The sequence below is a fragment of the Ranitomeya imitator genome, chromosome 4 (assembly GCF_032444005.1).
Source record: "Ranitomeya imitator isolate aRanImi1 chromosome 4, aRanImi1.pri, whole genome shotgun sequence".
Taxonomy (NCBI): Eukaryota; Metazoa; Chordata; class Amphibia; order Anura; family Dendrobatidae; genus Ranitomeya; species Ranitomeya imitator.
The window spans coordinates 56,515,840-56,531,592 of record NC_091285.1 but is presented as its reverse complement, the minus strand read 5'-3'; the positions used below and the strand labels follow the sequence as shown (position 1 = coordinate 56,531,592).

The following is a 15,753-nucleotide window of genomic DNA, read 5'->3' as shown; positions in this document are numbered from 1 at the left end:
TAGACACCACAGGATATAAAAGATAGACTTCTCCATGTCCAGTTTGTCTTTTGTGTCAGTTTTGAGAATTTTTAACCAAGTTTACTATTTTTTGTGGCCTAATAGAGATTTTGTTTTAAAATTCCCAACAATAGCCATTTACAATGATTGGACCAGTGGGTCATCTGTACACTATTTGTACTAAATTAAACGTTCATGTATGAGCTCCAGCACTCTGTATGCTGATTACTCATTGAAATGACATCAACGAATACCTCATGACTTGCTATTAGAGGGATTCTGTCAGCAGGAGTTTAGAACTCAAAGTAACATCATCACAGTAAAGTACCTGATATGATAATTACATCAATGCCTTCTATATATATAATTGTCTAAGGGTTTTTCCGTCTGTCCGTCTGTCTGTCTGTCTGTCCTGGAAATCCCGCGTCTCTGATTGGTCGAGGCCGCCAGGCCTCGACCAATCAGCGACGGGCACAGTATCGACATAGAAATCCCGCGTCTCTGATTGGTTGAGGCCGCCAGGCCTTGACCAATCAGCGACGGGCACAGCGACGATGATGCCATAAAGGACGTAGACATCCCGCGTCTCTGATTGGTCAAGGTCGCCAGGCCTCGACCAATCAGCAACGGGCACACTGACGATGATGTCATAAAGGACGTAGAAATCCCACGTTTCTGATTCAGCGACGGGCACAGTATCGACGTAGATGTCATAATGGTTGTCATGGCGACGATGATGTCATAAAGGTTGCCTCGACCAATCAGCGACGGGCACAGTCTGCCGCAAATTCTGGAATCATCATTGTCCATATACTATGGGGACATGCATATTCTAGAATACCCGATGCGTTAGAATCGGGCCACAATCTAGTTATATTATAATTCCGTATCTCTGTTGTGTCATAATCCTTCCTCTAATTTTTATGCAAATTAACTCATAAGTGAAGAGGCTTGGCCTGCACTTACAGCTCGGCGGCTTCTCTGACCTCTTTCTCTTCCTGGCACCAGTGTCCTGCCAGTGATTGACAGGTCACTCTTCTCTGTGTCCGGCTCTCTTAGCTGACATCTCGCTCATACACAGTAACATCCAGATGACGTTGACGAGCTACAATATCCATCTGCGCAAGTACTGCCCCCAGGAATGATGGTACCTGCACATGATATCGGTCAGAGGAGCAGGTCACAAAGATTGACATCCTGTGCAGATGTCGTCATTTCCAGGAATGGCGCATGTACAGATAAATGTTGTAGTGGCCTTTCCTGTTCAACTCCTAATCACTTCAGTAGGAGAAGAGCTCCTGTACCCAGGAACAGTCACTACACTGTGAGCAGAACTGTGCTGTTAGGTCCAATCACTGAAAACATCTGATTGATGGAGGTGCTGGGTGTCAGATCCCGACCAATCTGTTAATGACCTATCTTACGTCAAAAGCAGATAGTTTTTGCTCTTGTTTTGTCCTTGTTGCTCCTGTAACTATTTTTGTATATTTGTTGTTTTTTTTTTTATTTGCTGTATGGTTTCAGATATATGGGCATTTTTAGGTAGAGGTCATTTGTATGGTCTTTACCGAGGGGGGTGTGGCTCATAGGATTTGCACAGAAATAAATGGTGGACACATCTGTACCTTTTTGTCTGGTACTCATATATATTTTAGAGGCCAAAAAGTGATACTACATTTTTTAAATTGTCATATTCAATCAAGGGTAGGTGCACACGACAATTTTCTCTCCATCTAAGAAAAATGGTCCGATTATTCTGATCATACAATGATCAGAGTTCAATCAGAGTGGCATCAGTTTTTATGGGTGATGGAGAAAATTAAAGTTTTCATCTCTTCTCCATTCTGTCAGTCAGTGAAAATCGGAACACACTCACATGTCATCCGAGCTCAGTTAGATGTTTTTCATACCCATAGACTTACATTGCCGATTTTGATTCGACTCTTGGCTCAAAATCTGGCGTCTTAAGTTTTTTTCTTTGGACCACTCAGTCCGAGGAAAAATATTGGTCATGTACACAGCCCTATAGAATATCATGGGTATGAGTGCTATCCGTGAAAACCACGGATAGCTCTCATCTGTTTTAATCGGTTGTGTGCACAAGCCCTAAAAATAAGCATAATTTTTATAGGAATTATTAAATATTCAATAGATTAGTTAAAGACATAATATTATTGCCATATCGACAACCTGTTTAGACTAAGAGCAGTTTATATAACACTGACCTTTTTTTTGAGATTCTTCTCTGATCTTTTCCGGCTTTCCACAGTCCAAATGAAGGTATTGATAAAAATGTTTTGTATGGAAGAGACAAAACATTAGTATTTACTAAGCTACAGTATATAGTGAAGGTTGTTAGGTTTATACTTTTTATTTCATCATTTGTTGTTGGGTCAACTATGTATATGACTGTATATTAAAATTACACAACTAGTAGGCTAGTCAATTGCTGAAAATTACCTTATGTAGGTACATTCATGTGCAACATATGCGCCAGTAAATTTATTTATCATGCAACTTATATCGAAAACTAAACATGATGTATTTTCATTGTCCTTTTCAGTGGCCTAGCCTAAAAACATACTGTGCAGAATACTTCCAGACTTATAAAGTAGGGTGAGAGGGGCAAGATGAGCTTGAGAAGAATCAAGTTCACCCAAAGATAATTTATCATGGCCTTAAAAATGGTGTCCTGTTCCTCCTCCCCCAACCTAGTTCTGTAAAAGGAACTGCCGTTCTCTGTTGGAGATCCTTCCTTGTAAGCAGCAGACATTGTAGAAAATTCTTCCTTGAGCAGAAATGGAGCTTTTTTGAGAAACGCAACAGAGTAGGTTCAAAGAAATGAGAATACAAGCAATACAGCAGATGTTCATAGAGATGGAAGCATACGTGGGTGTGGGCTGCCAGCACCATGTGCCGGGGGTGGGCTATAACCAAATACACAAAGAGAACAAAGAGCATACATTACAGAAAACAGACATTATTTCACAAAGACTTGACATGACAATATTTACGATCTCTGCAGCAATCTCTTCTCCTTCAATAAGTATTGTAATGGCATTTGTGTTAACACCAAGGACCTCCAGAAATTGCATCTAGGAAACATAAATTCCACTTCTTTGACAGCACTATTGACCATCAGTATCATTATTATTCCCCTTTCCTTATCACCAGTGACCACTGAACCCATTACTATACTTCTATTCTATCACCGCTTGTATTCACTGGCACCAACACTGACTCATTGAAAGTTACCACTTAATTCCTGTTAAACTTAAAAATATACGGTACCTTAAATGGGGTTTTCCATATTTGACAAACCTGTATCCCCAGTTGTAATTTGTTATAAAATACTATTTAATAGATCCTTTGGTTAAATGAATGCATATACATGAGGGCCACAAACCAAAGATGAAAGAGAACCCAGTCCTAGTGCAAATATAACAACCACATCCTATTACACATGATAAGAAATGTCATCCAGAGATTGAATCCAGTTAAGGTGCAATAAAATATTGATAAATTCCATGGATGACTGAAGTCCCATTTTGATGGTCCAGTAATCGATAAATGAGTGTTCCTGATAATTGGCCTTTTTAAACAGATGGGTAGACACACAACAAATGAGCTCAGTCAATGGGCGCAATGATTTTTAAGCTGACTTAAAAATCATTATTTTCGGCAGCGCATTGTTCTATTATGTGCTGCCGATAATATGTTCTTTTATATGCACAGAACAATCGTTTTGACAATCGTTCTGAATGCATAGAAGTGTGACTGGCCTGTCTAAACAAGGCATTAAACGAATGACATGCTGCTTATAAGTAGCTGGCTGGCAGTTAACGGCTGTGATCGTGCTCTGTAAAGGTCATTATAGTTGCACATTGACAACTTCCAATCGTGCATTGCACATCACTCACGGAAAGATGTGCTGCCATTGATGATGATTTTTAAACCAGCTTAAAAGTCATAGCCAACGATGAACAGGCATTTTTCTTGTTCATTGGGGGTTTACCAGCCTATTAACAGTCTTGTATCTAGCATTCCTGCAAACTGTTACATCTGTCAGCGGCCACAGGCTCAAAACTGCCACATCAGACAGACTTGGCCCAAGCCATTTCATCCGGAAGATTCCAGAGGAACCCCGGCTTTCACCCTTAAACCACTGTACAGGCATCTGGTCTTAAGATGGGATCCACTGAGGGTCCGCTGGATTGCTTACGGAGAAGAATTGATATCCTGAGGAGCGAACCAAAGGTTAGAGAATCAGGAGGTCGTTGTGGGGAGAAAATCGTAAAGAAGTAGAAGTGTCGTAAAGCAAGACGAGGTAAAAAAATCAGGAATCTCCACGGGGAGAATAGCAAGACACAATTTATACAGAAATAAGTCAGTTTATGGGTGCAGTCAGACTGTCGTATTACTCTCACAAGGATCACATCGCAATCTTCGGACTGGTTGTTTGTACTCCTGACCTGATTGTGACCACATGTATTTCTGTTCTGGCTGACTGCCAGTCCAAGGATTGTAATGCGATCCCTGTGAGAGTAAAGGTACCGTCACACTCAGCAACTTTGCAAAGAGAACGACAACAATCCGTGACGTTGCAGGGTCCTGGATAGCGATCTCATTGTGTTTGACACGCAGCAACGATCTGGATCCCGCTGTGCCATCGCTGGTCGGAGCTAGAAGTCCAGAACTTTATTTCGTCACCAGGTCGGCGTGTATCGTCATGTTTGACATCAAAAGCAACGACGCCACCAATGAGCATAGGGCCCCTAGATGTGTGTCGGATCGGTACACTCCGGCTGTTTGACATGGAGCTAACAACCAGCAAGAACGAGAAGTGAGTCGCCGTTACATCACTGGATCGCTCCTGCATCGTTCTGGAGTTGCTGTGTTTGACGTCTCTACAGCGACGCTCCAGCGATCTAGTTTAGGTCGGCTCGTTGTCTATATCGCTGCAGCGTCGCTGAGTGTGACGATACCTTAACACGACAGTCTGACTGCACCCATAATCTGACTTGCTTCCATGTAACTTGTGCCTTGCTATTCTCCCAGTGGAGATCCCTTACTTTTGACCTTGGCTTGCTTTTTGACACTTCTCCTCCTTTACTATTTTTTCCCTACACCGAGCTCCTGATTCTCTTACCTCTGGTTCGCTCTTCAGGAGAGCAGCTGGACAGCAGGATTTCAGGATCTTAAGCAGCTTGCAGCCCCACCCAAACCACATAGCAGTTACCAAGTCCCAGAGGACACAAAACTAGAACTGTCACCCTGTGTCACCGGCAAAAAGAGTGCAGCGCCATCTGGCAGCAGCAGAAGAGACAGGAAGGGCAGGTACCAATACACATGTCACACAAATGCTCATTTCCTGATTATTAACCCCAAATAAGGTAAAGAGCAATTATTTTGTGTACCCTACTTTGATAAAAAATTAATTTATGCCTGATGGGTTTTGTGTGCATGCACAGTATGGTGTAAAGGTTTCCACGGTTTTTTTAACAGTCCAAAAAAGAATTTTGAGAAAATCAAGGAAGATTTTCAAGAACCAAAAAACCTGTTCAGTTAGCAGAACGCTAATGCACTCCTACACTGTAGTGAAATCAATTATTTAAGAACACATAAAAGGTTATTCGTTGGAAATGTTTTATTACACATATTGGCAACAGTGGTGCAGAAGAACTCCAGGTTTGTCAAACAAGAAATAATCAAAATACTTTATCTTAAATTTGACATTGTAGCGTTTTGCCACCAAGATAGTTACACTTTTGCAGGTGGCTCCCAAAGCATATGGGGCGCCATCTCCTGTAATCACTTAATCCATTTTTTTCTTTATTTTTGAAAAATTTAAATGAAAAACATCCAATTGTGATTTTTTTTTATATTCCGATTAGGGTCCACATTCATGCACATGTATTTTAATCGATTCACTGGATGTTTGCAATTGTTGGCTTTATTATAACCCAACATTTTTGTTGTAATTTCACAAATATATTTTCAAGAATTTTTTTAAAATTCAGTCTGCAGAATGGTAAATTAAGTATTGTCATTACATGTAAAAGATACTTGTATCTTATTTTTAAATTGGCAAACACAGTGCAAATGTTTGATCCTTTATGTTGACATTGATTGCATACATTACAGAATTTCTAACTGGAACTAAACATTTGTTCTTATTTGCTTCTTCAGCCAAAACATCCTAACCCAGACTGGCGTTACTCTGCATCACTAAAAGCTGCAATGCAGGGGTGAGTACATATTTCATTTTATATTTCAATACATATGACACAAAACAAAGACAACATTATCAAACAGCAAAAATATGGTGCTCTGACATCGTTCTTCATGAATATTTAGATTTAATTTTAAAAAATCAAATCTTCTACAGTATAGTATGTTCTTGTTCTTATTTCTATTTTAATGAATGTTTTCTATATACTCCTTGACTATTAATGGTTATTTCACTTAATAAACTGAAAGCAGCAATGAATAATTTCTTTTGGGATGTCCAACATCTTGGCAAGAGCTGAACCTATATGTGGGAAGAAGAGGCCCCAACAAGTTCATTTTAAAGACATGTACCTACTTATTTTATTTATTTAAAGTTAACCTGTCATGTCAAAAAATGCTATAAACCTACAGTTATGGGGTTAATCTACAAGTTAGCAGCGTTCTCAAGGTGCACTGACAGTCCAGCTACCGGGAGGAAATGAACTTTATTCCTTCTGGTAGCCTCCATCTTTAAGTCACAGATAGCGAGCAGCGGCCGTCACGACACCCCGCCACTGACTGCCAATCAGCTCTGTACGAATGCAATGCTGAGCTGGCTGACTGTCAATACCGGAGCGTGGTTACAGCAACTGCGGTAATTGAAACTGTGCTGGCCTAACCTCCATGCTTACAGCATATAGCTCCATTAATTTCCACAACGCTTCACATACGTCATCATCACTGTCCCCAATTTATATTCCCTATCGGTATGTCTTCGGAATGTGGGTGGAAACCCGAATACCCAGAAGAAACTCACACAAACATGGGGAGAAAATACAAACTCCTATAAGTGTAACTCTATTCTCCCTAAAATCATTAGAGTAGAATAAATGTGTAATATGCAATTTTTTTATTGATTTATTCCATTGTATGGCCACTTTTTATGGATTCATGCAATCAGGATTCCTAAAAAGGCAATTTTCATTGATATGCATGGACCCTTACGATAATGTGTACCAAAAATGCTATGGCTTCTGAACATTGCTATGAATTAAGATTAAAATAGATGAAAGAAAAACAGAATCAAATTACCTGTATTATATGTTCATATACATGGTAATGATGCTCTAACAAGCATCATTTTTGAGAGTGTACACCTACCTGAGGCATACATTTTGATGCAGTCTACTACACCTGAATGTCCGCCTCCATTAGGTGTATGCCTGAGTATCCGCCTCCAATAGGCGTATGCCTGAGTGTCCGCCTCCATTAGGTGTCCGCCTCCAGTAGGTGTACGCCAGAGTGTCTGCCTCCAGTGGGCATATGCCTGAGTGTCTGCCTCCAGTAGGTGTACGCCAGAGTGTCTGCCTCCAGTAGGCATATGCCTGAGTGTCCGCCTCCAGTAGGTGTATGCCTGAGTGTCTGCCTCCAGTAGGCATATGTCTGAGTGTCCGCCTCCAGTAGGTGTATGCCTGAGTGTCTGCCTCCAGTAGATGTACGCCAGAGTGTCTGCCTCCAGTAGGCATATGCCTGAGTGTCCGCCTCCAGTAGGTGTATGCCTGAGTGTCTGCCTCCAGTAGATGTACGCCAGAGTGTCTGCCTCCAGTAGGCATATGCCTGAGTGTCCGCCTCCAGTAGGTGTATGCCTGAGTGTCTGCCTCCAGTAGGTGTATGCCTGAGTGTCTGCCTCCAGTAGGCGTATGCCTGAGTGTCTGCTTCCAGTAGGCGTATGCCTGAGTGTCTGCCTCCAGTAGGCGTATGCCTGAGTGTCTGCCTCCAGTAGGCATATGTCTGAGTGTCCACCTCCAGTAGGTGTATGCCTGAGTGTCTGCCTCCAGTAGATGTACGCCAGAGTGTCTGCCTCCAGTAGGCGTACGCCTGAATGTCTGCCTCCAGTAGGTGTACGCCTGAGTGTACGCCTCCAGTAGGTGTACGCCAGAGTGTCTGCCTCCAGTAGGCGTATGCCTGAGTGTCTGCCTCCAGTAGGTGTCCGCCTCCAGTAGGTGTACCCCAGAGTGTCTGCCTCCAGTAGGCATATGCCTGAGTGTCCGCCTCCAGTAGGCATATGCCTGAGTGTCCGCCTCCAGTAGGTGTATGCCTGAGTGTCTGCCTCAAGTAGGCGTATGCCTGAGTGTCTGCCTCCAGTAGGCGTATGCCTGAGTGTCTGCCTCCAGTAGGCATATGTCTGAGTGTCCGCCTCCAGTAGGTGTATGCCTGAGTGTCTTCCTCCAGTAGGTGTACGCCAGAGTGTCTGCCTCCAGTAGGCATATGCCTGAGTGTCCGCCTCCAGTACGTGTATGCCTGAGTGTCCGCCTCCAGTAGGTGTATGCCTGAGTGTCTTCCTCCAGTAGGTGTACGCCAGAGTGTCTGCCTCCAGTAGGCATATGTCTGAGTGTCCGCCTCCAGTACGTGTATGCCTGAGTGTCTGCCTCCAGTAGGTGTACGCCAGAGTGTCTGCCTCCAGTAGGCGTACGCCTGAATGTCTGCCTCCAGTAGGTGTACGCCTGAGTGTACGCCTCCAGTAGGCATATACGGCCAAAAATAATGCACAACAGAGCACACATTCACTCTGTCGGCACCATTACAGTCTAAGACCCTGTTGGCATGTAAGTCCAAAGCCTTTCTGACAGGGCCACTGAACGGGAGCCCAAACGCAATGTGAAAGCACCCTTAGGCTACAATGATAGCTTGTAATACTATATGATATATAAAACTTGTGGAAGTGGCCATCTGAAATGGATACACTGTGTCATGCAGCAGTCTCTCAATCCCTGCTCTAGGCATGACAAGGTGTATTACTGTAGTTTTGCCCAGTGTTCTTATTTGTGAATAAGTAGTAAATAAACTTCTTTAAAACATCTTCCAAATTTGAAAAAACTCTGTCTGCATTCTAATGGCACAGAATGTATGGAATATACATCTTGTTCACATACAGAATACTGTAGATTAGAGTATTCCAAAGATATTGGAAATCCAGAATATTTCAGGTGAGTTTTCATTAATATATATATTTTTTAATATTGATTTGTTGATTCCTCTAACATCAAAATTAATAGCAGTTCTCTGAAAAGTGATTATGGTGATGGTATAATACTATGTAATATTTTATTTTACAACCCCAACTCCAAATAAAGTTGAGAAGCTGTGTAATATATAAAGAAAACAAGAATGCAATGATTTGGAAATCTGTTGTCAACATATTTTATACACACCGGAATGTAGATCACATGTGAGATGGTGAAAGTTTAGACATTTGTTCATTTCATTTGAAAATTAGCTCATTTAGAAATTAATGGCAGCAACACATCTCAAAAAAGTTGGTACAAGGCCATGTCTTCCATTGTGTAGCATCTCTTTCTTTACACAACAGTCTGTAAATGTCTGGAATGTGATGAAACCAATTGCTGGAGTTCGAGAAGAAGAATCTTGTCCCATTCTTATCTGATGGAGGACTCTATCTACTGAGCTTTTCTCGGTCTTCTTTGCCAGATTTTTCATTTTGAAATACGCCAAATGTTTTCCATTAGTGAAAGGTCTGGATTGCAGACTCTTCTTCTGGCTGTAAGAGATTTCCATATTCTTGAATTTTTGTTTTCTTTACATTTTACATGGCGTCCCAGCTTTTTGGGATAGGGGTTGTACTATAGATATATTTTATGATATTTTATAATATTATATTAGAATTGTGACCAGGTATTGGTAAGTATGGCCTCTTTCTTTAATGTGTTTAATTTCTCTAACACCACAGATACTTCAGTGGACTTATATTTTCCTATCTGATTAATCACTACATCAGTAATCATAACTCATAAACCATGATCTATAAGTTTATTTAGACTACGGGTGCTGTACGATGGTCTTCACTGTAAATTCTGAATTCAGTCCCAGGAGGGTCTCTAACGACATGTGTCTGACACAGGACACTTTGTTGAAGGGCGTTAACTGCTTATTTCGGTAGTCAAGTCAGCACCCTTCTTTATCTATACTAGGGTTGAGCGACTTTTACTTTTTTAGGGTCGAGTCGGGTTTTGCGAAACCCGACTATCTCAAAAGTCGAGTCGAGTGAAATCGGCCGATTATGGCGAAAAGTCGGGGATCGACCGAAACACGAAACCCAATGCAAAGTCAATGGGAAATCTATCTTTCTTTTTTTTTTCTCTCTCTCTCTCTCACTCTCTCTCTCCTCCATCCCTGAACAGAAAAGCTGGTGTTACACATTGCAAATCGCTACAGCGCACAAGCGACAAGATGGCGATAGGCGTCCACGCCCCTAAGACCTATGTCATCACTCTGCCCACGCTCCTTCATTGGCTGAAAAAATGGCGCCAAACGCGTCATATGAAACGCGACTTTTGAATTTGTACGATCCGTTTAGCTCAAGCCTAATCTATGCCAGTGGTAATCAAGTCAGCACTCTTCTTTATATATACCAGTGTTACCCAACTCCAGTGCTCAAGAGTCACCAACAGATCAGGTTTTCAGGATTTCCTTAGTATTGCATTGGTGATAATTCCATCACATGTGCAATAATAAGGTAATCCTGAAAACATGACCTGTTGGTGGTTCTTGAGGACTGGATTTGGGGAACACTGGTCTATCCTTACGCTGTGACTGAGAAGAGGGTTGAATTAGCTATTTAACCACTTCACGAACTTGCGATTTTCCATTTTTGCGTTGTTTTTTCTTGCTCCCTTTCTTCTCAGAGCAATAACGTTTTAATTTTTCCTTCCATATAGGCGTATGAGAGCTTGTTTTTTTGCGGGACGAGTTATACTTTTGAATGACACCATTGATTTTACTATATAGTGTACTTTAAATCGGGAAGATAATTCTAAGTGCTCTGAAAAATTCCACAAATTTTTTTTTTGTTTTATTATTTACCGTGTTTATTAAATGCTAAACCTGACTTGGCAAACATGTATACCTTATTTATCAGATTAAAGACACACTTTTTTCCCCCAAACGTTTTGGGGAAAATAGGGGTGCGTCTTATAATGCAAATATACCTTACCGGCCACGGTGGAGCAGGGTCCCAGGGTCGATGCTGGAGGAGGCAAGAGTAGAATGTTGCTGCAGGCCAAAGGATGTGATGAGGGGGTGTGCAACGCTGTGGGTGTTCAGTCGTGCGGGGTCTCCGCTGACATTTTGTGAAAGCCCGGAGCCCCCGGGTTTCCATGGTTTATTATGCGGTGGACTCCGAGAAAATGGCTGCCGGGAGCGGCGCGAATGCGCAGATGGAGATCTCAGCACCAAGATCTCGGGCGATGATATGTCAGCACCAAGATCTCCGTTCCTATTTTGCTCCTCAAAATTTGAGGTGGGTCTTATAATCCAGTGTGTCTTATAATCTGCAAAATACGGTAGACTCTTTTTTATTTAAATGGTGAAAAAAAATCTAAAATTTGCAAGAAAAAAAAAATCGCCATTTTCCGATACCAGTTTCATCTCTAGATCTTATTTTTTGCAAGCTGAGCTGATGTTTTTATTGATACAATTTTGGGATAAATACAATATTTTGATCTCCTATTATTGCAATTTATTGCAATGTTGCAGAAAAAAAAAGTTATTCTGGCGTTTTGTTTTTTTCTTGTTACGATATTTACCGATCTCTTTAATTATTTTCATATTTTGATAGATCGGGCTTTTCTGAATGCAGCATTGCCAAATATGTGTATTTTGTATTGTTTTATTCTGAATGGGGCAAAAGAAGGGTGATTTGAACGTTTGTGTTTATTAATGAATAGGCCAGCGTTCATAGGAGATTTATAATGACAGATACTGAGGCTCATTTGTTTGAAGGACAAGTTGTATATTTCAGTGGCACAGATTTGGAATACGTATAAATTATTTATTTTTATTTAGATTTTTTTGCTGTTTAGTGTTAAGTAAGAAAAATCAAGTTAATCTTATTCTACATGGCACAGGTTACATTTTGGTACATTTTGCACAAGTAAAGCATATTTTGGGGGAACATTTCAATGTTGAGGAACTGTATCAGAAAAGACATACTGTAAATTTATTCCTACAATTGCAATTGTCAGTTTTTTAGGTGAACTACTTTTTAAAAAAAGTGTTGGTTTCTATTTTTTTGAGAGTGGAACACATTTTTTGTCCCCCAGGGGGCTTGAACCAGAAATAACTTGATTGATTATTTAAGGCTTTTAAATTCATGGTGATTCAAAGCATTATTGCCTGTCAGTATTACAGTGCAACCAATCAATTAGGTAACGCCTGTCGAATGGCCTTGTACTTATGGGAGACCATGAGTCCCAGCAGCCAGACCTCTATTATCACGTCATGGGGGCAAGTAGACTAACAGATTAGTCCCCTATAAAAAGCCATAGATTGGGATACTATTAGCTTAAAGTGATGGGTGTCTCAATATGGAATCTGCTGCTGGTACTAGCCTCTTGCGCTGTACCATCAGTGGAACACTATTGCATCACACACACACACTGTATACGCCGTATGCACCACACACACACACTGTATACACACTACACAACACACACATACACTGTATATGCCATACGCACCCACTTGCCTGGTACCACCAGCGGAACACCGTCGCGAACACGCCGCCGCCGGGATCAGCCGAATGATTCACTGAGCACCGCCATCTTTGTGCAGGAGGAGCACATGCGCAGTTTTAATGTGACGACCGCTATCTGTCTGCACAAAGATGGTGGCGGTCTGATTTACTGTGCCTGCATAAATTCCATGCAGACGCAGTGAATCATTCAGCTGATCCTGGCGGCAGAGGCGCTATGTGTCTACAGTCAGAGGAAGCCGGTCACATTAAAGGGGTTTTCCCATGAACAAAAGTTAATTTTAAAAATTGACTGTGTCTGACCATGTACGGAGTATACCACATCTCCTGGGCAGGGGAGGAAGCAAAAGACAATACTGACATTACAGCAGTGGATCACAGAGGATTTCTTTTGTCAGGTAAAATATTTCACTGACTGTTTTTGAACAATATTTTACCTCACAAAATGTATCCTCTGCGATCTCCTGCTGTAATGTCAGTATTGCCTTTTGCTTCCTCCTCTGCCCAGAAGCTGTGGTATGTTCTGTACATGGTCAGACACAGCCCATTTTTAAAATGAACTTTCTTTTGTGGGAAAAACCCCTTTAAAAAGCAAATATCAGCGCCAACATGGCTCCTCCTAAAAAGTACGGCAATGAATTTGAAAGGAAAGCAGCAAAGGCACAACGTTGAAGACAACAATGGGCAAATTAGACTCTTGAAGAGCAACAGCATTACTGGGACAAAAATAATGCGTATAAGCGTAGGCGTCAAGCACATGACTCCCCTGCTGCAAAAGTCATTAGATTATCACAGGATGTCATTAGGCAACTACAGCGCCGCAATCAGAAATCTGCAGTCTTAACAGCAATACCATGCCCACAAGATGACCCATTGGAACCAGCACACCACACCGTCGAGTCTACAACTTCAAAGTGTATGAGGTTAACTAAGAAGGCAATTTCCCAACACAAGCTACTTCAGGAACAATGTCCATTGGCCACAGCAAGAAGACTGTCACGTGATGCAGAAGCACACAATCGCAGCGACAAGCTGAAACACAAAGCCAGAGAGAAGTGCGACTACAACAGCTACAACAAATCAATATTATGAACACATGGGAGGAGAGATTCTCAGCGCTGGAAAGCCTGCCCCCATTGTGACATTACCGCCCTCCCGATGAGATAGCATCGAGCCTCCATCTAGTACTACTATAATCTTCACTGTACAAAGGCAACACATCAGGAGAAAGCACCTTAATGGCCACCGTAAAATAACTGTAAGTGTTAGTTAAGGGTCAAGGATGCCTAAATCTATGACTTTTTAAAATGATTTTAAAATAGTAATATTAATTAATATCATCTCTTCATAATGAAAACATACAGTATATAAAGTGATACAACTGTTTTTTGTTTTTTACATTTGCCAAAGAAATAAAATGTGTAATTTGAACGATAATCTTGCAGAGCTGCCAAATCACCCAGATTTCCCAGGAGTCACATTGTTTTTAGTTTCAATAGGCTTTATTTAGAAATAAGATATTGGGTAGTTTGGGTAGGGTCTCCCACGCAGGGGAGGTGTAAACTTCAATAATAATGAACAAATACAAATTTTAACATAGGGGGAGACAAGAAAAAGATAGGGGGGACAGTACAAAGGGAAGACAAACAGGTAATCCACAGTGTGTTTTACACCAGCTTACTATCAGCTATTGCATGCAATGCTATCAACATAAAATAGTCATAATTTCAGATTCAGATTGGGTCATACAAAGAGTGTTAACTTAAGGTAGAGAAAGAAAGAATATATTTTATATATTCACAAGCAGAGACATGTGCTCAAGCGGAGACGTGATTAAACCCCTAATATTTTGTTTGGACATCTTCCTTAAGTCCTTCAGATCCTGCCTCATCAGGGTGACAGACGTAAGGCCTGATTTAGTTGCGAGTTCGGATCTAGATCTATCCACGGGTTCCAAGTCACATTGTTTTTAGGGCCCCTCACTCAGTCACCATTGCAATTCACCCAGTCTGAGACATGTCTACACATTTAATTGTGACTTTTGAGGATCAAGTAAAGAGCAGAACGTCCCTCAGAACCTCCACAGCATACCTGAACATTCCCCTACATCACTCTCCCTCTCATGCACAAGGAAGTGTCACAGGTCACCACTACCCATCGCAGCCAGATGTCCTGTCAGCATACTGAATAGCCACAGCCCAACGCGACTCTGCATTTGAGAAACCTGTTGAGTCAATGTTCACTAATAGATTTGACTATCAAGTCAATACTGTCTCCACGAGTTCTTCTCGCTGTGCTCGGGTACCTCATGTGGCACTTTGCAATAGACCCTTTAGGTAAAAGAAGATGCAAGGCCATGAGTGCTGTGGCAGAGTGGTTAGAGACCGGCCTTGTGAGCTGTGTCTGGACTATTCCTCGACCAGGAAATATAGGAACAAAATGAAGGAGGAAATAGAATTAATCAAGGTGGCACTCTGGAGGAGAAGCATCATCAAGTGGCATGGCTCACAACCTGCTCACTTGTCATACTCATATTATACTATGATACATCCAAGAGTTTGGAAACAAAACCTCCATTAATACAGATACCTTATTTTTCTTTCGTTCCAAGTTTATCATCTGTGTCTCCATAGATCTCCACACACCGTTTCATTCCTATCTCAGATCTAACATTCCTACCAGCACATCACACTTATTGCCCCCAAGGGAATGGGAATAGAATCTGGAGGCACAGATGGGGAACTGTGAACTGACAAACCTGAACAGACAGCTATGAGGTTGGGGACCACTAATAAATTCAAAGGCCACATGTTTCTTTTACTGTTCATTATATACAGTAGCATAAAGTTCATTATAACTGTACACATTTGCATATTTTTTTTGCTACTTTTTTTCTCTTTCGACAAAATTAAAACCTGACAAGAAGAGTGAGCGAGGAATTGCAGGACACATTTATTAAATAGAGATGGTAAAAAAAAGAGCAGATTTTAGAT

General features: G+C 41.4%; 1 protein-coding gene across 15 annotated transcripts in view; it reads left to right on the top strand.

Moving 5' to 3' along the window:
• LOC138675465 (protocadherin alpha-C2-like) overlaps positions 1-15,753 on the top strand; it is a 502,001-nt gene that overhangs the window by 429,400 nt on the left and 56,848 nt on the right. For 14 of the 15 annotated variants that reach the window (XM_069763738.1, XM_069763739.1, XM_069763750.1 and 11 more), the window contains one exon: positions 6,190-6,248. The exons of the other annotated variant lie outside the window; for it this stretch is intronic. In XM_069763738.1, coding sequence (XP_069619839.1) covers positions 6,190-6,248 — 59 coding nt within the window. The remainder of the gene's footprint in view (positions 1-6,189; positions 6,249-15,753) is intronic. 15 annotated transcript variants of the gene reach the window in all.